This window comes from Rutidosis leptorrhynchoides, chromosome 8 (genome assembly GCF_046630445.1).
Source record: "Rutidosis leptorrhynchoides isolate AG116_Rl617_1_P2 chromosome 8, CSIRO_AGI_Rlap_v1, whole genome shotgun sequence".
Classification (NCBI taxonomy): Eukaryota; Viridiplantae; Streptophyta; class Magnoliopsida; order Asterales; family Asteraceae; genus Rutidosis; species Rutidosis leptorrhynchoides.
In genome coordinates, this window is record NC_092340.1 from 299,574,839 (window position 1) to 299,602,142 (window position 27,304).

General features: G+C 35.4%; 3 protein-coding genes across 3 annotated transcripts; all 3 read right to left on the minus strand.

Moving 5' to 3' along the window:
• Positions 1 to 381: 381 nt before the first annotated feature.
• Positions 382 to 2,519, minus strand: LOC139864342 (uncharacterized). The gene is made up of 6 exons (XM_071852920.1): positions 2,042 to 2,519; positions 1,605 to 1,645; positions 1,294 to 1,523; positions 1,158 to 1,236; positions 1,026 to 1,076; positions 382 to 879 (listed from the first exon to the last, which is right to left on the minus strand). The coding sequence occupies exons 1-6, from the start codon at positions 2,517 to 2,519 to the stop codon at positions 382 to 384; spliced, it is 1,377 nt and encodes a 458-aa protein (XP_071709021.1).
• A 7,412-nt stretch (positions 2,520 to 9,931) lies between these two features.
• On the minus strand, positions 9,932 to 14,523 carry LOC139861893 (protoheme IX farnesyltransferase, mitochondrial-like). The gene is made up of 7 exons (XM_071850421.1): positions 14,106 to 14,523; positions 13,125 to 13,254; positions 12,136 to 12,273; positions 11,783 to 11,916; positions 11,511 to 11,636; positions 11,018 to 11,121; positions 9,932 to 10,495 (listed from the first exon to the last, which is right to left on the minus strand). The coding sequence occupies exons 1-7, from the start codon at positions 14,444 to 14,446 to the stop codon at positions 10,125 to 10,127; spliced, it is 1,344 nt and encodes a 447-aa protein (XP_071706522.1). The 5' UTR covers positions 14,447 to 14,523; the 3' UTR covers positions 9,932 to 10,124.
• Positions 14,524 to 17,831: 3,308 nt separating this feature from the next.
• LOC139864954 (kinesin-like protein KIN-UA) lies at positions 17,832 to 26,998 on the minus strand. The gene is made up of 19 exons (XM_071853509.1): positions 26,739 to 26,998; positions 25,983 to 26,083; positions 25,734 to 25,856; positions 25,140 to 25,325; positions 24,809 to 25,030; positions 24,561 to 24,717; positions 23,977 to 24,126; positions 23,611 to 23,699; positions 22,793 to 22,996; positions 22,545 to 22,667; positions 21,502 to 21,627; positions 21,259 to 21,390; positions 20,428 to 20,497; positions 20,252 to 20,344; positions 19,476 to 19,604; positions 19,254 to 19,379; positions 18,915 to 19,058; positions 18,436 to 18,564; positions 17,832 to 18,114 (listed from the first exon to the last, which is right to left on the minus strand). Exons 1-19 carry the CDS (start codon positions 26,866 to 26,868, stop codon positions 17,954 to 17,956), a joined length of 2,595 nt encoding a protein of 864 aa, XP_071709610.1. The 5' UTR covers positions 26,869 to 26,998; the 3' UTR covers positions 17,832 to 17,953.
• Between the last annotated feature and the right edge of the window lie 306 nt (positions 26,999 to 27,304).

Below are 27,304 nucleotides of genomic sequence, written 5' to 3' on the forward strand. Positions count from 1 at the left end.
CTATGCTATCATTAAACCTTGAGTCCAACCATGTACAGATACGCAAGGTCGCAAGATAGACCTTGCGACTTCATTAACACGTACGCAAGGTCGAAAGATAGTCCTTGCGACTTCATTAACACGTACGCAAGGTCGCAAGATAGACCTTGTGACTTCATTAATCCATACGCAAGGTCGCAAGATTGACCTTGCGACCTAATCAACACATACGCAAGGTCGCAAGATAGTCCATCTTTCTTCCATAACCCTGCTACTCTGCTACTCTTACAGTCTATTCTTTCCAACCTACTAGTAAGTACTTGTATCATATAATTACAACCTGTGCAGAATTTCATAAAACAACAAGTTCAACAACACATATACATATCAACAAGGGTACAATCATACAACCTGTGCAGCCTTTTTAGCATCCTTTGTCGCATCTTTTTCCTCTGGTGGTGGCGGTAGTGTATCAAAATGTGCACGGAAGAAAGTCCTTGCCATTCTATTCCTATATTCCTGTGCAGCCTTTTTTGGATCTCCAATGTCATCAAGCCCCTCCTGTGCAAACACCAGTCTCTCCATATGGATGCACACCCAAACACCACAGTCACCGGTTTCACCTGCCTGCACTGGCACATTACTCCCAGTTTCAATCATCAACTCCATACTCTCATTGTTTTGGTAGTAATATTCAAGCTGTGATTCTGGCTTCTTGTTATAGTAGTCAATCGCGTGCAAGTAGACGGGCAAGTTTTCACACAACATTGTGACAACATGTTGTAGTTGTTCACTTGCAAGACCGGGTAAACTGTCGTACACATAAACTTTCATTTCTTCTAACTTTAATGATAGCAGCAAGAAATGTTCTGGTTGTCTAAAGTGTACTGAGATCAAGATCTGAAACAGAAGAGAATGTTTATTCAGAAAAACATCCATACGCAAGGACGCAAAAAGAACCTTGGTCCAAATTACACGAAGATGCAAGGTCGCAAGACTTACCTTGCGTCCAAGAACATTACGAGACGCAAGGTCGGAAGACTAACCTTGCGTCCAAGTACATTTGCAGACGCAAGGTCGCAATATGTACCTTGCGCCTATTCCAGTTTACAAAAAACATCACTACCATTTTGCTTACTAATTATAAACAACAACAGATTGATAATTAGAATGTTTACCTGATCACATGAAGACCAAGCTGGATACATTTCATCACTACCATCCCCAAGAGCAATTATATACGTGTAATTTGGTTCCCTAAAGACAGTGATTCCTTCATTATCTTTGAAATTAGGATCTTTGGCCTTGGCCTACTTCAACTTCTCCTCTTTTTGCTTCAACCGCTCCTCCTTCTCCTTCTGACTTAATCCCCAAAATTCTTTAAAGTTTGCAAGCTGAGCCAGGAATCCAGATGGCATAATTGTCCATCGAGAACTTGCTTTAACCACCTCATGTGGAAACTCAGGAGTGTTAAACATCTGGCTTGCTCTGGGGAGAAATCTCTGACGATATCTTAAAAGAAATGTAGCCCAGCCATCAATGTGCTACAAATTAAGAAGACAGGTTAGGATATTTGGGTACAAATTAAATCATGTCATAAACAAAACATTAAGGAGATCACTTACCAAGGACGCAGGAATGGTCTTGCGTCCTTGCCATTTCCTCTCTGTTTCAACAGTCAATTACCAATCAATGGTAATTCCAAATATTAAATGCAACTGACCTGAATATCTAAGAGTTTAATGTAATCAGAGATTCCAAAAGTCTCCGCTGTTGTACGCTTCCAAAAAAGAGCCCTCGGTACTCCATTCTTGTTCGTTTTTGTAGCAAAGGATTTAATGGTACGACGGTAAGCCTCGAGGATCCAAATCTACAAATCATTTGTTTTAACAATATCAATATATATATTATCTTTAAATAATAAAAGTATTTAAAATCAAACATGTAGTTACCTTAAATGCCCACATAAATCCCGCCAAAGTGTACGCCTTGCCGTTCTCTAATTGGCTTTCCCGAACACCAAACCCTTCACTAACCGCTTCGTAAGCCGGTTCCCATATACGAGACCCCCATGGGTACTTATTAACACTTGAAAAATCTTCAACTAAATATAAGAACTTCTTGTTCACCACATGGGCAGATTGTTTACCCATAAAAGCTCTCTCTACAACTAATATGATTGCTAGTCGAACCACATCATCGTCCGAAACACCAACCCGACTACTTTTTAGTAGCTTCTTTTCAATATCACCAATCAAAATGTTTGTGCTCTCTTTAATGGACGGAAATACACGTTGTCTAATTGGAGCCGTCTCCTTTTCATAATTTTTAGGGATGTAATGTGCCATATCCGTACGGGTACCAAACAAAAACCCGGTTACTAGACAAAATTCACGGCGACCAAATCTAATAGAAAAATTAGGCTTGAATCTAAACCATATGTCATCTTGCTCCTCTGGGTATTTATCATCATCAATTCTTTTCAGCCGTACAGTTTTACGTTGGAGCATTGCATGTACAAGTCCGGGATCGTTTCCCATGTATTCAAGATCTAACCATACACCAAAACACGTTTCTTTAAATATTTTTATTTGATTTTCGGTCATTACTTTCTTCACATCACCTATAATACTTATTTTATTCTACATCGTCAGTTTACCTTCAACTCACCCCTGTAAAATTAACAATAACAACATCAGCATAATATACGCAAATACGCAAGATTGGTCTTGCGTCCTAAACTACAGGTACGCAAGGTCGCAAATTTCGTCTTGCGACCATATATAAACCGGAACGCAAGGACGCAAAATGATCCTTGCGTCCTGGACAGTCAAGTTATTTTGACCAGCAACAAATTGTTGTTTCACCAAAAAACTATACAAAACAAGAGATAATATACCCCATTATTAAAAAAAAAAAAAAAAAAAAACAAGAATACGGTTAAATAATGATGATTATCATAGAGACATTTCATCGAACAGTTGGTGTGCACATTTTCACATTTATATATGAACATATGAAATTGATATTCAACTCCCATATAACTAACATATATAGTGAAAGAAGAATTAACCTGAGGATTTGCCATTGTTATTAGGTTGATTTCTTGATTTCTTTCGTAGTTAAAATGAAGCAGACGAAGACGATGGTGACGTAGTTGGTGACGTAGGCACTGGTACGTGGTGGTTGTGGTGAATACGATGGATGAACTGGTGGTAGTGCAGGTGGTGATGGTGGTTACGATCTACTGTTCGAACGAGAGAGGAGATGATGGAGGTTTGCGTATTTGCGTTTGGCTAAGTTTCATGTAATTTGCTTCTCTGCCTCTGGGTAAGTGTGTGTGTGTCAAGTGAATGTTATTATCAGGTTTATAACCTAATAATAACAAACGCAAAGACGCAAGAACGCAAGAGCCATAAAATTTGCGTCTTGCGTCCAGTCGCAAGGTTTGATTTGCGTCTTTGCGTATGATATGATTAATATTTTTTTGTTGCTGCTGTTTGAGTTTTTTTTATTTGTTTAACTTCTGTTAATGTATATGTCCATCTATAAAAGTTTTTGGTACTCAATTAAATTTGAGTTTTTTTTATTTGTTACTGCTTAAGTGTAAGTTTATAAAAGTTATTGACCAAATTACTCCCGTCGTCCTTGAACTTGTACTGAAATTAAAATGACCAATAAAACAGATAGGCTAAAATTAAAATACCATTTCATTAACCAGAATGACATACTACAAACACACAAACTAAGTAGTACAAAAGGCCCTACGACCTACTTTATTACATGATCAACCAAGATTAATTAAATTGGAGCAGCATACATAATCTGAGCATTCAACACCTCTCGATCAGAAGGATACACCAACTCGTCTTCATCAGCAAAGAAGTTGTTCAATAACATGCCATACGGCAATCCACTCCCACCAGCTGCAGGCAATCCTGCCATCCGATTAGCAACCACATATGCCAGATTAATTGGGATTTGTTCGAGCAAACACATCAAAATCAAAACTTCAGTTACAGATAGCTCCACATCAGCATCATCTCGAAACATGACATTCTTCTTGATGACATTCATCGTCTGTTGATATTGGTCCTGAATATCTTCCTCCCTGATAATGACAGGACCACTGTTTGGCATGTAAAAACCAGGTTTACATAGTCCCGAAACAAACCCAGAAGCGGAGAATGAATTTCCTGTAGCTGACCTCCTCGGGGCCTTTTTCACATCCTTGCTAAGACTGAAAAACTTGAAATCTCCATCTGGAATATCCAGAATCTCACCAAACTCCTCCAACGTCCAATCGTAGGAATAACCAAACATGTTCACGTGAACACATTTCAGTTTACGTGGATCAAACACATAGTTAGCATAGAATTCCCTAACAAGTCTAGGATAGTACTCATTAACTTGACGATATAGAAAAGCTCCAGCATCTATTCCCCGCCAGTACGCGAAAATACCACCTTGAGCAACAACGTTAATACCAGGAAGAATGGGACGGTCGGCTAATAGTCGTCGTCTTTCAGCAACTTGTTGTGATGACTCTCCTTGTGATGGTCGGTGTGAAGCTCTAGCTCTTCTGTCCATGGATATTAACTGAGATTAACTGTAAATAACAAACTAATTAAAAATAATTATCATACAAACAAATAATAAATACTATAATTAGTGAAGAAAAATGCTTAAATTAGTACCTTAAAGTGCTTTTAATCAATGAATTACACAAGGATGAAATTTTTATGAGACTGTGCAATAACATGTTCCAGGGTCATACTATAAATAGGGTAAAATCTTATCCAACAAAAATCTAAGAAATCTCACTAAATCTTATCTGAAAATCCAACATCTGATCAGATAAGGTCGCAAGTTCGCAAGACGCAAGGACGCAAGCTTGCGCCTTGCGAGGGCAACTCGCAAGGCACCTTTCGTCTTGCGAGGGCAACCTGGCAAATTTTTTTTTTTTTGGGCTCCAGCGCAAGAAACTTGCTGGGAATGGGCATTTTGGCTATAATCCCTTCTTAATCTCGCGTATTGAAATGTGTAGAGTGAGCTTCAATGGTTAGGGTCGGATTTCAATTGTGCATGTACATGTAGTTCATCATAACTGTTACAAGGTTGTAATTACCGGATCATTTGATCTTTATATATATATATATATATATATATATATATATATATATATATATATATATATATATATATATATATATATATATATATATATATATATATATAGGCAGGATCAATGGGGAAGTAACTAATCGGGGGGAAGCGGGGGGAAGCAAAAAAAAAAAAAATTTGTTTTTTTTGGAATTTTTTTTCCGGCATCAAGATCACACGAAAATATGAACATTTAGAAGAGACACTTCGTGATGAATGTTATTATTTAGACGGTAAAACGATCGACAAAAATAACATTCAAGATAATATTGTTCGCGAAGAATATGAACGATTTTTTTCATGTTTTGTGAAGTAAAATTTAGCCCGATTTAGGGTTTAGGGTTTAGGGCTTAGGGTTTAGGGCTTGGTGTTTTGGGTTTATTTCATAAACCCAAAACACCAAACCCTAAACCCTAAGCCCTAAACCCTAAACTCTAAACCGTTCGTGTTAAAAACTCAATCTAAATCCTAAATCTAAACCCTAAATCTAAACCCTAAACCCTAAATTTCTAAACCCTAATATCTAAACCCTATAAACCCTAATATCTAAACCCTAATATCTAAACCCCAATAGCTAAAACCTCAACATACGCTCGAAAAACACGATAATTGTTATATATTACTTCTTCGAGCGTTTTCCCGCCAAAATAAAAACATTTATCACAAAGTGTCTCTACTAAATGTTCATATTTTCATTCCATCTATAATGTTCGTGAACAAAGTTTTTTCAAAAAACGAAAAAAAAAAAAAAAAAAATTTGCTTCCCCCGCTTCCCCCCGATTGGTTAGTTCCCTCTTGATCCTACCACTATATATATATATATATATATATATATATATATATATATATATATATATATATATATATATATATATATACCACCAAAAAAAAAATACATATAAATTTTGATCTTAACAGAACCAGACAGTTAAGTCTACCAAAAATAGATTTCAAATAGGTTTGTCTACACCCTATAGAAAGAAGGGAAGCATTCCACCACAATAACCTCTTTTAAAATCGTTCCAACAAGCAAATTTCAAGTAACAACTCTATTCATATTAGAGCCTGGAAGACAACCTGTTTGTGAGGCCAAGTCCGCCAACTCAAACTGATCAAAATTAACTGCATACATATTAGATTTGTTTATGTTCACTTTTAAGCCCGAATCCATATACAAAAACTACAAAATCTCAATTATATTCGTCATATGTTGTGTATTCCAATCCGAAAATACATCATCATCATCATCTGCGTGCATCAAGTGAAATAACATCATATTCTCGTTCCCAACATTTACCCCATGAAACAAATTCTGAATCACACTTATTTTAGGAGTAAGATTAAGTCCTTCCATTAATACAACACATCAATTATAAATTATAGTTATCGATATGCGAAGTCGTGAACCTCAACACATTTATTATCGTTGTCATTACACATCCATTATCAATTATAGTTATCGATACACAAAGTCGTGAACTATCAACACATTTATTACCGTTGTCATTGGTACAGGTGAACAAAAAAACCGGATCCGAAAAAAATCCGAAAAAAAATCCGAAACCGGATCTTGTCAGATCCGGATCCTGTCAGAACCGGATCCGGTTCCTGGATCCGATCCGGATCCGACCGGATCTAGCCGTTGCCCCAGAACCGGATAAATACCGGATAAAAACCGGATTTTATCCGGATTTTTGAAAACCGGATAAAAACCGGATTTTTTTTTTTTTTTTTTTTTTTTTTTTGCTGTTCGAAAATCAAAAAAAAACTAGCCGTTTGGAGCGTTTTTTTTGCAGTTTTTTGAACTTTTTTTGACCATTTTACCCCTTCAAGTGTAGTATAAATAGATGGTATTGGGTTTTGGTTGAAAACACACCATCTAATTCTCTCTATTCTCTCTAAATCTCAAAAAACTCTATAATTACACTATAATTACTCACTAAACTCTACTTACTAATCCTATAATGGATAACTCACAAGCATCCGCTTCCGATGCCGCTTCCGTTGCCCAATCTTCACAACGTTATACCAACAACGATGTTCGTACGATCAAAAATACGAGTCGTAAAGGCGACGTTTGGGCTAATTTCGACTTGTGCGTGATGACCGATAATCAAGAAAAAGCTCGTTGCAAGAGATGTGGTAAGTTCGTAGGTGTTTCGGGTAACTCTACTTTAAGAAAACATCTTGCAAAAAGTTGTTCGGGGGCCGCTCAAGACCCGACACAACCTACACTTGGTCGGGATGGTTCGATTTTTGTATACGATCAAGAAGCTCTTCGTCAAGATTTGGCAAGGTTTGTCATTCAACAAGGGCTTCCTTTCAACCACTTCGACAATCCAAAGCTTACGGAGCTAATTCGCAACCGACTACAACCGCGATATGACAATGTAAGTCGTACTACTCTTAGACGTGACGCTTTTAAATTATGGAAAAAAGCTAAAAATGATATAATTGAAGGTTTTCGAACATATAAACATAAAGTTTCTATAACTTGTGATGTTTGGACCGCACCACACGGAACGGCAAATTCTTATTTAGCCGTTACCGCTCATTGGTTCCATCCCGATTCGTGGTTATTAATGAAACGGACTATCGCTTTTAAATTATTTGCTTATCCGCATAATGGTAATAATTTAAGAAAAATTATACAAGACACTTTGACTGAATATAATTTAATCGATAAAGTTTTTACTATTTCGCTAGATAATGCTTCTAATAATACTAGTGCCATGGATATGTTAAAAATACGAATGCAACCGGTTTTAAATGGTGCGTTTATACATACACGTTGTGTTGCTCATATTATAAACTTGGCCGTTCAAGATTGTTTAACTTATTGTAGTTCGTTAAAAGATAAATTTAGAAAATTATTAGTAACGATATATCGTACGAGCAACGAACGACATAAAAACTATAAAAATTTTGTTAAAAATTGTAATGGCACTTGGTTAGGTCCTTATTTTGATAATAATACTAGGTGGAATTCTACTTGTCTTATGTTTGAAAATATATTACGACAAAAAGAAACTTTAATCGGTTTTAATAATAGACTAATTAGAAAGGGATATTCCGAACCGATTGATAACGACGAATGGGATGACTTGGAAGCATTAACAAATTTTTTACAAGTTTTTAAAGAGGCAACGACAAAAGTTTCGGGTGTTTATTACCCAACTAGCTCACTAGTTTTACAACAACTTTATATAATGACGGAAAAAATTAACGAATTTGCGAACTCAAATAATCGTATTTTTAGACAAACCGTTTTTCACATAAGAAAAAAACTAAAAAAATATTTTGGAACAATACCCAAAGTTTTTTTATTTGCGGCCGCTGTTGACCCGAAAATCAATTTTAGTGGGGTGGAACTTTTGATGACAACAATATATCAAAATTTGGATTGTATTCATGGTCCCGAAGACGCCGAACCCAACTATATAAACAACCAAATATTCGCATTTAATGACACCTTTGAGCAATTATTTTCAATTTATGCAACAACTTATGGTCGACAATCAAACCCAATTGTTGACCAATTTGAGAGCGGATCATCTTCTCGAAGGGCCCGAGACCTTAATATTACTCTTTTTAACCAATTACGTGAAGACGCTTCAAAACGTGCCCGAACATCGGCACCCACAAGCGAGTTGGGAAATTACAAAATTGGAAACTTTGCACTAAACATGAATCCCGAACAATTTCACAACTTTGATGTTTTGGCTTGGTGGAAAACAAAAGAAGACACCTATCCAATATTATCCGCTATGGTTCGTGACTTATTAGCCGTTCAAGCCTCAACCGTAGCTTCCGAATCGGCTTTTTCTCTTAGCGGTCGAATTATTTCGGAAAGAAGGTCAAGACTTACCCCCCAAGCCGTGGAAGTATGCGTATGTTTGAAGGATTATTTGGACGGGGTAGATAGGATACAAGATCAAACGTCATTAGAATGTCCGTTAGATAATGACGTTGAAGATTTTATAGAGATGGAAGAAATAGAAGCGGGATTATCACCTTCATCAACCGAAGGAAATACCGAGACCGAAGTGGAGGAAGGTGAATATGATCCCATTAACATGGAAGAATATATTGCAAATTACCAACGAACATTTGCGGTTGATGACCCCGAATTTGAAGCAAGTGAAGACTATTTCGAACGACGAAGGCAAGACGAGTAGTCGAGTAATGTATAATGGGTGATGGCAATGCCGAAGCTCAATATACTTTGCTCGTAATACATTATCGGGTGATGGCCATGCCGAAGCTCGAATAATGTATTAACTTTTGTATACTTATAGTTGTAACTTGTATCGTTCAAATAAATGTATTGTTATTGTTATTTATATTATCTTTAGTGGTTAATCATTTGAATAAAAATGTTGTTGTATTATTTATAATTGTTGTAGCGTTATATATTTTGTTTATATTGATTATATTATTGTTGTTCAAAAGTTATAAAAATCGAACCGGTAAAAATATAACCAGTAAAAAACAAAATCCGACAAAGATCTTAGTCCGAAAAAAATCCGGTCGAGATCCGAAAAAAATCCGATTCCGAAAAAAAATCCGAAAAAAAACCGACCCCGAGAACCGGATCCGGAACCGGAACTGGATCCGGAAAAATCCGGATTTTTTTTGTCCGGTTTTTTTAAATCCGGATCCGGTCCGGATCCGGTTTTTGTGCACCTATAGTCATTGGCAACACATCCATGCCAAAATTTGGGTATGCATAAATAATCATTTACCCATGATCCAAAACCACCATCAAAAAAAAAAAAAAAAAAAAAAAAAAAAAAAAAAAAAAAAAAAAGACCACAACGTGCACTTGGCAGAACGGACGAATTTTACAATGAAAAGGAATCCGATCATATTGGTGTAAAACCGACATCAGATTAAACCGCAAGAATTAGAAACTGAATCAAAAAGCTTCAACATGTAACCTTTCTATAATGAACTTATGATATGAAACAAGCTGTAATAACTCATGAGGATGCATATATAGGAACTGGTAGAAAAGGAAACGGGGCAACAGATGCGTACGCAACAGGTGGGCGTGAATGATTGTGTTTTTTCTTGTCGGTATTCTTGCTATCATGCTCGTGAGCGGTAATTGTGTGTGACGTGGCCATATTTTTGTTTGTACTTTCTGCTGCAAGTGACTGATGTTCATCATTATTATAGACTCGGTGAAACATAAGACCAGACATGAAAACGGGAAGATAAAGAAGGCTTGCGTGGAACATTCTTCTTGCAGTTCCTTTTGTGCGGTTTTGGAGAAACGAGACTGCTGTTCCACTAATTGCTAGAGCGAGGAGTGTTGATTCGAGACAAAACCATCCGGTAGTTATGCCCCCTGCAAAATATTGTTTTACGGTAAGGAAAATACGAGTCAAACACGTAAAACTTGCCCAAAGTGTATCCCCCCTCCCCCATGAAGCCTCCTAAATTGACTTATTTAAAATATATATTATATATTGGATTTTGTTAACGACGGTCCCAAGGCTGTTGCTAACCCGCTCTAATTAATTGTATACCGTTAAGAAAGTAACTAGTAACCGCCAGGTACAACATTTTAAAGTGTGTTAACGACAGTCGTTAGCAAAATCCTTATATATTATATATAATTCTATAAATAAAAGTTTTAAACACATATTTGACATAATTAATTACCTAACAAAAGTTACAAAAATTTAACAAAAAACAAAAAGTGATTTGGAAAGAAAAAAAAAACAGCCCAATTTTTTATCACCTCTAAAAATAAAAATAAATACCTAGAAACATATATGTATACAACCAAAAAGTTGCTTAAAGATAACAAATTAACTTGTTACTCCGTATATATTTATTATTAGGATAATTTTATTGAAAAACTTACAATCATAAGCCAGGTATCCTAATGGAATCAAATATATGCAATTCCGTAAAGCCACCAAGGCTGTTCTCCTACCCGAAGGATCAGCAAGAGAGAACATCTTAAACCTGAAAATTTTTACACACGATCGTGTAAATAGATGTACAAAAACAAATTTGGCATATACAAACTAGACGGTCTTTACAGAAGTAGTTCATATGCACATAAAAATAGCCGAATAAGTACACTCGCATAAAAAAAAAATTAGCACCGGACTGTTTATGAAGAATGTATACTTGTTATAAAACTTTTCAAACCAACGTACTTGCCTTCTCATTACAAATAATGTTAAATATTTGACTAATAGTCGAGCATTTTGTTGACGTATATGCCCAGTCAAACATTGCATTTATTTTGAGATTAACTGTTGCCTAGTGCTAATGTTTATATGAGAAAAGGTGTACAAAAGTCTAATAGCAACAATTTATCATCTATGACAAAAATATTGTTTACGTACCCTCCAGCTGCGTAATCATCACGGCATAAATATGCAAGGGCCATAAAATGTGGTATTTGCCAAAAATACAATGCGGCGGGAAGGATCCAACTATTGAGTGATATCTGACCAGAAGCTGCAGCCCACCTTTTATTTGAGACATAAAAAAAGTGAGGTTACAACTCTTCAAACATAATATTGGTATACATTACATGTTTGTTAGATAATTGCAAAAAAATTAAATAAATAAATAAATAAAAACTTGTACATGAAAGATAATATCTTTAAATTACCCGAGAAGAGGAGGAATTGTACCAACAACAGCCCCAACCCATGTATTAACTGGATGTATCTGCTTCAATGGTGTATATACAAATGCATACAGAAACAGATTTGAAGCTCCGAGGCCAGCTGCCAATAAATTAGCCTGCACAAACCTTGCCGTAAAAGTTCTTAATTTAGTATTCCAAATTACAGTAGGTCGCTAGTACATATACGTCAAAATGGGTAGGTCGCATAGCCCAAGAATGTTGGATTGCGCCGTTCAAACAAGTCACGCTATCCATTTTGTTTGTATTTCAATTTCAATTATAGTTAATACGAGTAATAAATAGGTTCCATAAATATTATAAAATCAAGTTCCCACCTTGCTTGCCAGTAAAGCGGTGCCAGCAAGACCAACAGTAGCAGCCCATGTAACTGCATGAGGAACAGTCATGCGTCCTGAAGGTAATGGTCTTCTCCTTGTTCTATTCATCATTGCATCATTCTTAACCTCGAATACCTGATTCAAAAATAAATATAACTACAATGAATCATTCAATGCAAAGAAAGTACAAACTGAATGTTTTTATTTTAGGAGAATATGATACGCACATATTTAATCCGCCTTTCTTTCAACTTTTCTTGAGTCAAAAAAATCCCAAATGATCCTAGTCTAACAAATAACAGATTATTGTGCAATGGAGTAGTAAGAACCACATCTTTCTGCTTTACTTGATCATTCATCTCAGAATGATTAGTTTGTCAATTTTATGTTGCTAGATATAAGAACTTGAATGAAATTGAATTTAAGAACAAACCCCTGATGGGCAAGTCGATGTTTACCTTCTGTCTAGTTTCATATCGGTACCAGTTTTACCTTGCCCAAGTTAGTGTGTCATATAAAGGCTATCTCAGGTATACACTATTAAAAATCTTGTAAAGTTAATTTAATAAACGGCCAGCGTATTTAGCATTTCTTTAAAAAAAAGTTAGTTTAATTCAGCCGGCCTCGATTATAACCGAACAAACAAAAAGCCAAGTCACATAAATCAAGTGAATTTATCTGCTTCCCTATTACAACCTTTTCATTTGGTATCGTTAAGTCATCTCAAAACAAAATCTATCTAATAAAAAAACGGAATAAAATAAAGACCAATAAACCTGAATCCTGGTATTGCTATAGACTTTTGGAAGGTCATGGGCGTGTTATGGAATACTAAATTACAGATTATAATACTGAAAGATAAAATGATGAAAGTAATAATATAACAGGGAGACATCGAAAACATGATCCTAAATCTAATCCACATATTCTAGTAGATGGTGATCTAATGTGACTGGAAAAGGATAATAAGATATCATTTTACCAACCTGATTTAATGTGTTAGCAGATGCTGCAACCATCATAGTTCCCGCACAAGTGTAACACAGTCCTGCTAAGTCAACAGCACTACCACTCCCAAGAACATAACCAGCACCGGATGTAGCAACCACTAACATGCTATAGATATAGAACAATGAAAACAGATATAATACATGGAAAGCATCATTATTTCCACATATTCTAATAAATAAACAATTATTTATTGTTTATTCTAATGAATAAACAATCTTGGGTGGCCAAGGAAGGGTTGGAAACAGCCAAGGAGTCTTGCTGATGGGTTGCCTACACTAGAGTATGACGTCGGATTACCCGCCCTTCCCGGGTAACCCGAACAGGGAAAACCTTACAGCAACTCTAAAAAATAAAACAAAAAAATAGAACGAGAAAGATAAAGGGCATTTATATATGTAACACAAAAATGCAGTCTAACGCGAGTTTAACAAAGTGGAAAATTGAGGATCCAATCATAAGTAGTTAGTAATTACAATGCTAAGGAAAACACTCGCATTTTCTGAACATTACATGAAGTCCAATGATATCCATATTCGACCATAAATTGAACTTTATAATCCATGACACACATAAGCAACCATAAACTATCTTCATCACGATGACACACTCCACCATAGAAGATAAAAACAATTGCTTAAAACATTTAAGTCCCGTGCTCACAAGAAGTCGCAGGTTCAAACCTTAATAGCAGCATTTTTTAGAGTGGCCAAGGAAAAGGTCAGAAAAGGTCACGGGATAACACGGTTAGACCAGATACATCCAAGTAATAATACTAACACTCCTAGGCTATTGCTTATAATTATAACTCTAGCTTAACTTTAATCATCTCATATTTCACTAAATCATTATAGCATACAAACTTAATAAGCATCAAAATATATACGAAGTATCTAATAGCTTATCCAGAAAACATTTTAACACTTATATATATACAAATAAATTAAATCAAAACTAACCTAAGTTTGGCTTTAGAAAGCTCCCAATAACACCCGGCATAATTCCTTGCAATATCAACAAATTCCTTCGCCCTAAACGTCGTCGTGTTAATGACGTCAGTGGTCGATCCAATCGCGCGGACCGGATCTAAACCGGAAATATCTAATTTACCTGAACCGGAAGATGAGGAACGTACGCCGGTTGAGTTAGATCTAATGATTGATCCATGAGTGTTATCAGCATCGGCGATTTGTAACAGACGATTAGGAAATGGTTTAAAGTTTAGATGACGGTTGAAACTAGATGAATTGGTGGTGGCGAGTCGAGTGAAGTGACTCAGTGAGTTTGTTTTTTTCCACATGGCCTCAGATTCCGGCGAATCGCTGACGGAAGCGGCGGCGATGGTTTTGTTTTCTAGGGGGAAAGTGTTGGAAATGTCGTGAACTTTTTTTTGTTGGATGAAATGAAATACAGAGAAATTATTTTGAGGTCCTTTTAGTTTTGTGACTGTTACTACTTTGGCATGAAATTTAACAAAAATGATAGTTTTGTGACTTATAGTTGTATTTTTATATTTTAACTTGTTTTTTTTTTTTTGAAAAATAAATAAAAAATAAAAAAACTATAAGACTATTGTATAAGCTAGGAGTTCATCAAATAATCAAACCACTAAAAGTCTAAAACTTATAAACTTCATAAAGCATAAAAAAAAAAAATTATAACAATAATCTTAGTTCATGTTTTTATTATGTAGCACATTATAACATTACAAACATACCGTAAATATTTCCCGCATCAAAGGGTATGTTTTGTAAAAGTAGCTGTTAACTAGTAACTTTTAGCTGTTGACTTTTTATATGTATTTAATTATTTGGCAGAGTAACTGAAACTGTTAAAATAGAAATTAAAATGACAAAAAGTTAAAAGGTAAAAGTTAAACGCTAGTTAATATTCTCAAAACATTGATTAACTCAAGGAAAGAAATCTCTCTCTCTCTCAAAACCTCTCCTTCACATCTCCCAATAATTCATATTAAAGGTAACTCCTTCTACCGCTGTGAGTTCCGGCCACCGGCATCCTCGTCGGTGGTCGGGAGTTTCCTATTTTCCTCTGTTGCTTCCTTTTTTTCTTCGTGTTCTCATTTCCTACCATCGTTGCCCGATTTGGCATAAGAATACGGCTCCTTTCAACAACCCTTGTCGTTTTTCAGGTGACAAATCTGGTTGGACCTCACCGGATTCAAAGGACGTAAAAGGTTTGTAGTGTGGTGGGTTGCTCTTCCTTTCATTGCCGGTCGGTTTTTGCCCTTATTTTTCGTTTTGCAAGTCGGATCTCTGTCTTCGCCCCTTTCATTGTTGTTTTTTCAAGTCGTGGCCAGCTTCTGATCTCTTCTATTGATGATGTATTCGTGTTTCTTGCTTTTTGTGAGTCGGTTTTTCGAGTTGTTTTCGGGTCGCTTCAGATCATGCTGGTATTCAGGTAGATCGGAATCTTCTCATCTACCGGAAGTTGGGTTCTTTTCAGACTCGATTTTCAGGTATGTATGCTACAAAAATAATGAAAGAAAGAGTAGCTCCTTTCGAATTCGAGTTGGTATACGGTGTTTTCTTTCAGATTTCGTATGTATTAGTCGAGTGATTTCGGGCGGTTTCGGGGTTGTTTTCGTGTTGTATCGGGTTGTGTTTATGATCTGAGGAGGATACCGGGATACCGTGGGTCTTAATGGTGGTTCGTGTGTTGGCCATCGGAAGCATGGATTGCTCCTGGCTCGTTTTATATCTAGATCTATTTCTTTATTTTTTATGCATACTACTTGAATGTCGTAAATTACATATCGTTGATGTGAAACTGATCAGTTGTTTCGGGTGAAACTGATTAGTTGTTTCGGGTGATTAATGGTGGTTCGTGTTGGTATTTTCGGGTGATTTCTAGATAATGGTGTTAGGGGTGGTGTTTGGAGATCTATGTTTGTGAAATTAGATAGGTGGTTTCGGATTATTTCAGTGTTTGTTTCGTGAGATGGTTTCTCGTTCGTGGTTTCTTGGTATTTCGAGGGTATAAATCGTAGATGTTGGTTGTGATTTAACGGTTATGATCTCTCTTTTTATTTACATTTCTACAGTCACGATTCCACCACTTGGTTAGTCTGTGTGATCGAGACTATTTGGTTTGATGTTGGTTGTTCGTGAGGTGGTTTGTTTCTCCCCATTTTCATGCTTTCTACCGAGTGTTTGCCCGTAACGTGGTTATGTGAATTGTTGATTTGGATATAGAGTAGATTATTAGATTGTTAGATTGCAGTCTTGTACTTTTTCGAGGTTGTGTTGGTCGTGTTTGTCGAGTTATCGTTTAGCGTTGTAACTACTAGCTTCTTGCTAGTCTTATTTTATTTATAATATTATTGCCTTTCAAAAAAAAAAAAAGTTAAACGCTAGTTTCTGTAGCATTTAGCTTTTAACTTTTTTCCTCCCTAAAAAAACTTTAAGCTCTTACAAACAAACGAAATTTTTTATCTTTTTTCGAAAAGCAACCATATTATTAAAAACAATGGAACACGAGTACAGATAAGGGGGAAGCCCCCATAACAGCACGCAAACAGCACGTCTAAAGCGTATAAGATTCATGTTGCAGAGGTAGCAACAGAACCTATAAGACTACAATACACTACCATCATTACATACAAATTCAGCGAACGTACACATTCATGACACCTTAAACACACGATATAGGATTAGCCAGCCAGTCGAGCCATTCAATTTTTTTCTCTTGAAGCGTTTGGAGATCCATTCATACGATTTTAGTTGAATCTCTAGAAGTGTATTAGCACCAACCCAAGATTTGTTCGAGAACACATTTTGATTACGATTCCACCATATTAGATATGCGCTCGTCCACTCAACCGATTGCTACAATTTAGAGGTGATAGGTGATAGGTGATAGGTGATAGTGAGTAACGGCACTTTCCTCTAAAAGCTTCATTAATGCTTAGATTCGTAACACTTCCAAAACCCCACCATTTATAGACCCTTTCCCATACGTCCATAGCATGTTTACAAAATATAAACGTATGTTCAAGAGATTCAACGTCATCGTCACAAAGAGGGCAACGTATGGAATTGAGATCAATGCCTCTTTTGTCTAACTCTACTCGAACCGGTAACCGTCTTCTAATCAACCTCCCTACAAATACTTCCACTTTCAAATGAACAAGGTTGTTTCTCAGCGTTTCGTGGCATGATCTGTTGCTACGAAGACTGCAATCATCAATTAATCTCGACATGACTTTTGGGTAGCATGTACCATCACTGGACAGCTTCCAAGACCAAGCATCAGTGGACCTGTTTGACTTAACGAAAGCAGATAAAATATTAGTTAAATTAGCAAGATCCCCAGCAGCCCTCCCACTCGGAGCACATCTCCGGCTCCAACAGGTAGTAAGTTGCTGATCTGTGCAGCTAACAACGAAACTTTTTATCTGACAAGGCCTTTTTTCATAATAGCTAAAAGCTTAAATTGTTTCTCATTCCTCCATCCATTCTATTCCTTTATCTTTTGCATTGTTCGTTTATGCAAATGGACAACGGTAAAAACATAATTTTGGAACCAAAAAGGTTAAGACGTTTAGTTACAGTTTATGATACACGTACACGGTACATCTATGAAATCCAATAAATATGTCATTCAACTAATTAGGTATCATGATTAAAAATACATACATCACAAACATATTAAATAATTTAGCCTATTAATAACACTACCTCAGAAAGACGCAACTCAAAAAGGAAGACATTAGTCACTGACCAAATGACTAAATCAACTATGAACATAAATAAACATATACAAAACAATACAGAGTTATCTGAGCAATTTATATCTCTATACGCATGCGTCGAAGTTCAGATGAAAAGATTTGACTAGAAGTCAAAGTCCGGCGAGCAAGAGAACGTATGTCCTCTCGTGAACAATCACGTGAAATGCGAACTAGCTCTAAAAGGGCACCTCCACTTACCATGTCTCTTGTATTTACTTCTGCAGTTACAAATACAGAATAGCACAAAAAATAATTTCAGTCACTTCTACAGGGGAAAAAAAACATTTTTTTCCGATTACAACATATCAAGGCTTTTCGTCTTTACAAACGGCCTAAAAATTCCCTTTTTAGCTAATTATTTTCTACCCGTTTGAGATTAAAAATAAACTGAAGCGGTTCATTTTTTAGTAAATGGGTCAATATTTCTACCTCTGCCTGTGTCATTAAAACTAAAGACTAAGATCCAAATCATATTAAATGCAGAAAGGCATACAAGATCAGAAGATTGCTTATTTTCATATGCAGTGAAACAGACTTACCGTGCTGTGCTAAATGACATAGCGCAAGTTCAATGTGTCGCCTTATAATTGACGCTTCACTATTTGCATTTTGAACGATCCACGTAAGTGCACCATCTTCTATCAATAGAGAGCGGCCTTTCTTTGTTCCTGATAAGTTGAAGAAGCAAAAATGTTGATAGAATGCATTGAGTTTGTACAACGAGTATAATTTGGTTGAATGCATTAGGTTTGTACAATAAGTAACCGCTATATAGTATATAGGCATACTTAAATGGACTTAAAAGTAGACCTAATGCATTCATTTGTTGTTTTAACTTGATAAATGTCAGTTACATTTTAGGCCTACTTTAGGTCTACCTAAGTAGGCCTACCTATCATTAATTCATTTTCCTTGTACAAAATGAAAGACAAAGGTTAATTAAGTATATCTTGACAATCTGATGGTCAGCGAAGGTGCGAGTATAAAAAACCAAGCAGGGACTCTTTGTGGCATTTACCTTTGCTACACGCCCGGGATTCACATTTTGCAAAGTTTGCGATTCCACGTGCAACTTGTGAAAGAACGTCTGGATGTCTCGACCTAACCATCTCAAGCAAAGCCTTTATTCCACCTTCAGAGTGCAACCGGGTTTGTAGTTTATCTGCCAGCCAAGAATAACATAGACATGAACTTTTAACACAATATCCTAGCAATAAAAGATACTGTATCGTACCATTTGACACATTAAATCTTTACTAGAAATTGTTAATATTTTGAGATTTTTTTCTGGGCCACCAGAAACAACCCAGTGTCCAACCCGCCCATTTTGCTGTCTCTATAAAATGTTTTGTGTTACCATTTCCACAAAGATTTGCAATAGCCCCAGCTATCATGCGTAAAGTCTGGGGATCCTCGGCATCAACTGCAGTAATTGCTAGAAGACTAATCCCACCTTGAACCACTATCAACTCCTGATTAGTTTCTACAGTTACACAAAAAAGTAACAACAGTTATTACCACAAACCCAAAAAAACATAAATAAATAAAAAAAACAAAAAACAAAAGAAGATATACTTACCATTCATTGCAAGGTTTGCAATCGCACCAGCAGCTATTCTGCAAATTGTTTCATCAAAGCTTCGACTTCGCAGGAGCTCCAACAGTGATGTAAGACCACCAGCTTCAACTATTCGTTCCTGATTTGCATCTGCAATTACAATGCACATGTTGACTTTTCATAAGAACAGTCTACTTAACTTGGTAAACTAAAATCACATCTCTGAATAAGCAGGATTGCAACTCGTAAATTAAATAATGCAGACACATCAGTCATGTACTCATGTCACAATATATTAGCAATTTTGGGGCTTATATAATTCAATGGTAGTGATTGGAAGTGGCAAAATGGTTGGATCAGGCGCATTGGCTAATGGGTCTTAACCGTTAAAAATATTGTAGGGTCAACCTGAATCACTATTAGTCAAAACGTCTAAAATTTTAAAACAATAAGTGTCGTTTTAAATATGATTAGATAGATTATAGTAATTTAATTAAAATCCAACTTTTGAATGAACTGCTTTAGGAAGTTTTATGCATTATAATTTAGAAATCCATTATAGACGACCTCTCATTAGAGATCAAAAATAGCCCAAAGTCCCAAACTGACCCATTTATAATATATAAATAAAATTGCAGCCTCTCATTAAATATATCTACAATAAAAATTTAACTAGATATATTATGGAAAAGATTATAATTTTAAAATTATTTAAATTTAATTACAAAACATGCTGGACGTCATATAGTAATTCAAATATGTGATGTTGAGAGGGTCGTTGAGATAATAAAATTGACCTTCAGCTGCTAGGTTGGCTACCACCTTGACCGCATGCAAACGTACATTAGGATCTTCAGACTCTAGCAAAGATAATATCCTTTGCAGTCCAACTGTACAATTTTATCACCCGAAAAAAGTGATTAGGCATCTTAGCCAGTGTTGATGATGCAATATGTGCAACCCCCCTGCATACCTTGTTCATGAATGTTCTCTATAGATGTTCCATCTTCATTGCCATGATTCTCATATTGTGAATATCTAGACTGAAACAACATGAAAGTTTGAAAACATAGTGAGATAAAAGGAATCTAATCCATATGCAAGATGCATTGGTATATTCAAGCCTAAAATATTGAGCTAGATATAAACCCACTCGCAGGGCAATAAAAAAAAGTCAATTTGGGTGGCATCTAATAGCTCAAACGGGAGGTAAAGATTTATTTATTTAAAATACTAAAATGGGAACACGTCTAAGACACCCGGACTATCTTCAATACTTAAATCCTCCTTGGTCGCTTATTAGAAAAATGGGTCATTAATTTTAATAACAGATCATTTGGTTTTTTAAAGAATAAAAATAAAAGGCATGTTTTTAAACTTTTAATAGAATTAATTTAACACATGAATTATTTAAGAAGCTCAAAAAATGGACAAAAGACCTTGACAAGTTGGCCCAACCAAGCCCATTTGAAACCGTGTTAAAAGGATTACTTTTTGTTTGGAAGTAACTTTGGACATGTTGCCTGGCCCACTCATTTTGACACCTCTATTAAAATCTGACACAGTCCATATGATCATTTATGAACACTAACCCCTTTTATATACCCTGCCACCCAGGAATCAATCTTGACAAAGCATCACGGTTCATTCATCTTGATCCAGGTTTATGATAAAAGTAGAAACAGAATAAAAACTATGATGTATACAATTTGAAGGTTATATATATATATATATATATATATATATATATATATATATATATATATATATATATATATATATAAGTAGAAACAGACGCAAGTACCTGTCCAGTTTCAAAGGTCAGTTGTGACAACTTGCTTTGTAATAGTTGAACTTCTTGCTCCAATTTCTTTCTCAAACTAGTTTCATCCACGAGTAATTTTTTGAGTTTCACGACGTCGGCATTTCCACCTACCTAGTCCACGAAAATATTCTGTGATGTATTACAAAATCCAAAATATACAACTTGAAAATATTGCAAGACGCTGATAAATGTTATCCTAGTTGCATATCAGAATATTCATACCTCTGTTGACAAAGGCTGAGAGTTCCTAAGATTATATATCTCTTCTTCAGCCTCCTTCCTCAAACTAATTTCCTTTTGCAGTATTTTCTGTAACTCTGTAACATCTTGATAAACATCACCATCAACCTGGTAATTTAGTGAGGGAGAGAAGTGTAAGGAGATGGGGTGAAATGGGTCAAAATCGAACAAATCAACTAAATTGGAAACATGGTCAAATGGGTCGAACCGGTCAAGAGTTGCTCAAACTGTACTTATTATGCGTAGAGCTTACCAGATCTAGTTATTCAAAGAATTGGATTATTATCACAATAATTATACCTTTTGAATCATATTTAACACAAATATAATCAATAAAAGAGTTGGACAAAATAAATCTAGGTTACCCCACCCCGTCCCATTTTCCCACTTCAGCAAGAATAAACTGAAATTCTTTGGAAGCTGAGAAGGGGTAAATGAATACAGGTTTCATAAGAAAACAAGAACAGCAATGAAATTAATCACTTGTCATACCCTTACAAAGTATACACATAATAGTTCTTTTTTTCAGTACTTAAAAAGTAAGATATTTTGGGTTCTTTATATAGTATATTTCCTATTTCCTATTTCCTATTCCTAAATTAAGAAATCATATTAGACATTTATCATGACAGTATGAAATAAAATGACAAACAAATGGTAACATAGCCTAGATGAAATGAAGTCCCTTGCCCTTCTTCTCCGTCCAAATACTTTAATCTATATATAATATTTCTTTGTGAATATGATGAGAGGGAAACAAAAAGAAAGAAAAGAAAACAATAAAAATAAGATCCTCCGAATAAAGAAAGAAAATTTTAATCATCCGTACAAGCAAAGTTAACTAAACAACGGAGTCAGATAGGATCCATTGAGTTTAAATCATGAGAAATGCAATATTATATTATGACATTAAAAGTCACATGTTAAGATTCGGACTCAGATCATACAAGCGGAGGTTATAGATATGTTTAATACAATGTCATAATTTTTCAAGGCTAAAGTTGGGAGGAACAACATATGATTACCTTCCCACCATGATTGCCATTGCTGAAGCCATTATTTCCATATTTAGGTTGATTACTCATCCACTTCTCCTCAAGCTTCTTGATCGACTCCATGTAATCCATCTGACATTTCATTTTCTCCCTCTACATGAACATGATAAACTAAGCATAAGCCCGAATATCAAGGAGAAAAAAGATATCAACCTCTTAAAGTGTTTATGCAAGTAACACAAAGTTACTGAAATTTCCAATACAAATACTAAGCTAACCTCCAAAGCATCTGCATAACTCATTTCAGCGTCTGAAATACGTTTATGTGCTTCAATAGCTGTCCTTTCAAGCTCATCCTCAAATGCTTTCTTCTGTCTTTCATTATCTATATTTAGTTTGTCAATTTGTATCTCAAGCCTTCTACATAAACTTCGGTAATCGAATTCCTCCTTAATTTTTAACATGTTCTCCACCTTCATAGCCTGGAAGAAATTTAAATGACAAGATCAGCTATTTATTTCACCTGTAAATGTACAGCACCAATTTATTAAAAATATAGCTAGAACATGTATAAAGATCTGATGCAAATAGCACACACTCTTTAAGACAGAAGGCTATTCCTGGGATTTTAGTGGGACCACCAAAATTAAGAGATAGAACTGAAAAATAAAATGAAAGGAAACACCTAACAGATTCAAGCCGATTTAGAATCGTTTTCATCCCAAATCAAAGACATAAGCCAAAACAAACATGGGTTTGTCTTCATTTAAAGAAATATACAACTAAATACAGTAATAAAACCTAACGAAAAAGTGACCTGAAAAATGGTTCACAAAACAATCTAGCACCAATTACCAAACCATATGTAGTACAGGTCACAGTTGCTTTCTTTGCTTTGTCAATTTGAACTAAGTTTTGGATAACCCAACTCAGAATACAGTAGACCTACCAAAGGTCAGCTTTGACCAAGGTTCTCCCAAAAGAAGATTCATAATAATCATGAAATAAAAAAGTCACAAAGAAAAACCTTAAAAAGTAGAGATACATATATTTGTTGAACTTCAGACATGTAAAATTCATGTTACTCAATACTCACCCTTTGTCCAAACAATATAGTACTTGCAGTCTCTGTACGATGACGCGGAGATGGGCCGATGGTTATAACCAATGATGTTCTTGCAGACCCTGAAAATATAACAGTAAAACAGTACAAAATCACGCCAAAACTAAATGTGACAACCCTACTAAAGCCTAAAATATACTCTAGCTTATTAAAGATTATCAAGAAAGAAAAAATTGACAGTGTCTTCAAGATATAAAATGCAATATCTCCTCTAAGAGTAATAGAATAGTAACTTGTACGATGTAAAGGAGAATATTTTAAATAACTATAAGCTTAGTTATTATATGATTATAAAATAAAGGAAAAGAAAACAAGTAGCTTATATTCAAGATAACGTACCTCCAAATGAATCTTTAAGCAGCCTTGTTAGCTTAGAATCTCTAACTGGTACATGAGGGCTGTTCTCAGCAAGAGCATTTATGCATTTCCCCAACGCACTTAGTGAAAGATTGATAGACTTGGCTTCCTCCAATGTGTGTCCTTCACTCCCTATTACAATGGAAAAGAAATATAGTAAGTCAACTATAAAATAGAGTGTGCTTGGTGTACTATTAAAAGCTGGTTTAGTAGACACATGACTTTGAACACACTCTCGACAGTCACAAAATGCTTTCAAAAGATAATTAAGTGCATGACAAACTTCTGAATCAATATATCATGAATAATACATCCATGCACAACAAGTGTTTGTCTGTGTTGTGCACTAGATTTTTGTATATGCAGAGAATAGCACCTGCTTAAGGGAAGTATTAATGTATTATTACTAGAGTTTTCAAGGCTCAAATGCCCAATGTAACTACCATGCTGCATTAGCTTACATGTTTACAACAAATATGAAGGATATATGTTTGCTAATTAATAGCTAAGTATGGATGATGATCCAAAAGACTAGATATTCATATAAGAAGCTTAAGTATTAGCACCTGATTTATGAATCCGCTCAGAACCAGCAAGATCTACAATAACTAATTTTCCTTTTCGTATAACAGGTGGCTTGAATGTATTTTCCATTTGAGAAGAATGATCATTTCCAGGTACGATGTCGGATTCGGTATCTGTGATAGCCCTCTTTATATGCACCTATATTGGTGTATAACAGAGCATCATCAAAGCATTGTTTATTGACATACAGAACAGATACGCATATCAAACGAACAAAACTCACTCATACCATGAGAATAGCATGACTTCGAGAGGACTCGGTATTAAGTTTTGTATTAGTAGCAACTCGGTGCGCCTCTCCCAATCTCAATAACTCCATAAAGTCCTTATGGGTTCGAACGTCAACCATAGTTGCAGACGGTACAGATACATCGCCAGTTCTTGGATCTTCAACTATTGAAATATTATCATTATCTGGATTTAGAAGGTCTTGGATTGTCTCCATGTAAATCTATAAACATTTATGAAAGAAAGAATATGTAAGTAGAAGCCTGAATTTCATTAAATACTTCTTATGATACAATATAATTCACTGTAAGCAATAGTTTGACACCATATACCTGCATGTAGGAGATTATGACAGAATCAGACTCCTGGGATATACTAGCAAGTATATCCTCCATTGCACGGACCATGATTCCACGAGCTGATGTGTCTTCATCTCCTAATCGTCCAAGAGTGAAAGTTTTCCCGGTACCAGTTTGACCATAAGCCATCACTGTACCATTATAACCATCTAAGACACTCTAAAATGCATGAGTATCAGTAACTAAAAGTTCAAAATATAAAAATATGATATCTGCAAGACAGAAAGTAACAGAATCATAAAACCTGTTCATCTAGATATTTTTTCGATAGTGTCATGTTATCATGTTTTGCTAACTTAAAGCAAGCTACAACTGGCAATTTCTTAATTAATGGGACATAAGAAAAGCTATAAGACCTCATGAGTAAAAGAATCATCACTCAGACTTACTATCAACCTTTAGCTTAGAGTTCTTTTACACGTGAAAATATAGTAATAAACTAAGATAGATGTTTCAAGGTTAAGGTAAAATTAGCAGTTTAAGCATAAGCATTGCCCATTATCACATAAACAGGTAATTTAAAACCTTTAGTAATTGAAACAAACAAAAGTATGCAACACCACCCACCTCCACAACAGGTTTTGCTACAACTTCATAAACTCGCTTCTGGGATGCAGACTCAGTGAGCACCTCATCAAATTCGTAGGTATCTGAGTCCCAACTGTTCTTTCGTAATTTCAACCGTTTAAGCTGAAATACATCATATAATCCAATGACTAAACTCCCAATAACAAATCAAATCAAACATTAATAGTAAAAGAGTAGCTCAATTCATCTTTCAAGCATAACATACAAGAAGTATAATGTTGCACACACCTCTGGTTGTAACTCCACACAATCCGCAAAATCAGCATCTGCTACCGACTCTTCAGCATTTTGAGGTCTCAATCTCACCGCCACTCGAACTCTACCAGAAACTGCAATGTCAACTCAGGTTCAGTTAACTCCATTCAAGCCTTCATGTTATAACAGTTACTCTAATTGTTTAAACTTCGAAATAACACTCATTATCACAAAATGCATAAATTAATGCTACAATGCCTACACCATACATGTTACTGTTTGTACCTCACAGTTATCTCAGAACTCATCATAAGTATAATGCTACAATGCCTACATCATACATGTTACTGTTTCTTCTATCGTTTCAGCAGAAAATAAACTATTTCAAACTAATAATGATAATAAGACCTATTTTATAATACAAAATTACAGAAAATAAATATTCTCACAGAAATCATAAAATGATGCTACAATGCGTACACAATACACCAATAGATCTAACTGTTTGTAGCTCATAATTATCTATAACCTAGTGAAAATGTGCAATTCTGTATAAAATGAAATGTTTGTGTAGTACTCAAGCAAAGTATGTTTATCGATTTTGCTGCGCATAACTATCACCATCTCTAACTGAATGAACATGAAAACGATAGAATATGACTAATTACAGATCGCCAGATCAGCATTAAACTAACTTAAATAAAATAATTTAATATATTTAATTTAATATAAAATGATAAAATAAAATGAGAGTGACAATAATTCGAAAAAAAGTAACAAACTACGGACGTTGATCATCGCCGGAACTGTTACGACGGATCTTCGATTTGAAGGAAGATGATGTTCTGATATTTGGTGCAGCATTTGATTGAGTACGATCCAGCTTCACTGGTCCCTTTCCGTTTCTGTAAGATGACATGATTAACTAAATTATTAGTTAATTTATTAATTTATTAACTGGATTGAAAGATGATTGTGTTGAATCATGAAATGTGTCAGATAGTATAATTTGGGTGAATGATTTGTGAGATTGATGTTTCGGGAGAGTGGAATGGTATGTTATTTTGGTAGAGGGGTTTTCGGTTGCTTTGGGGAGTTCAAACAAAAGTAAGAGATGGGGGTGGTGGTGGGCCCGAACTTTATTACCCTTTTGGTGTGGACCCCGAGCAGATGAAGGTGATTTTTGAGTTTTTGAGTATTGTGTTACACATCACGGTTCATTGACACCTTTAGGATAAAGTGACAGATCAGCGCCACATCAGCACCTTCTCTCCTCATTTATCCTATAACATACCAAAGACTAAACGCTAACATTTATAGTGAGTGTGAGGAAGTGTGTGATGGATACGTCATCA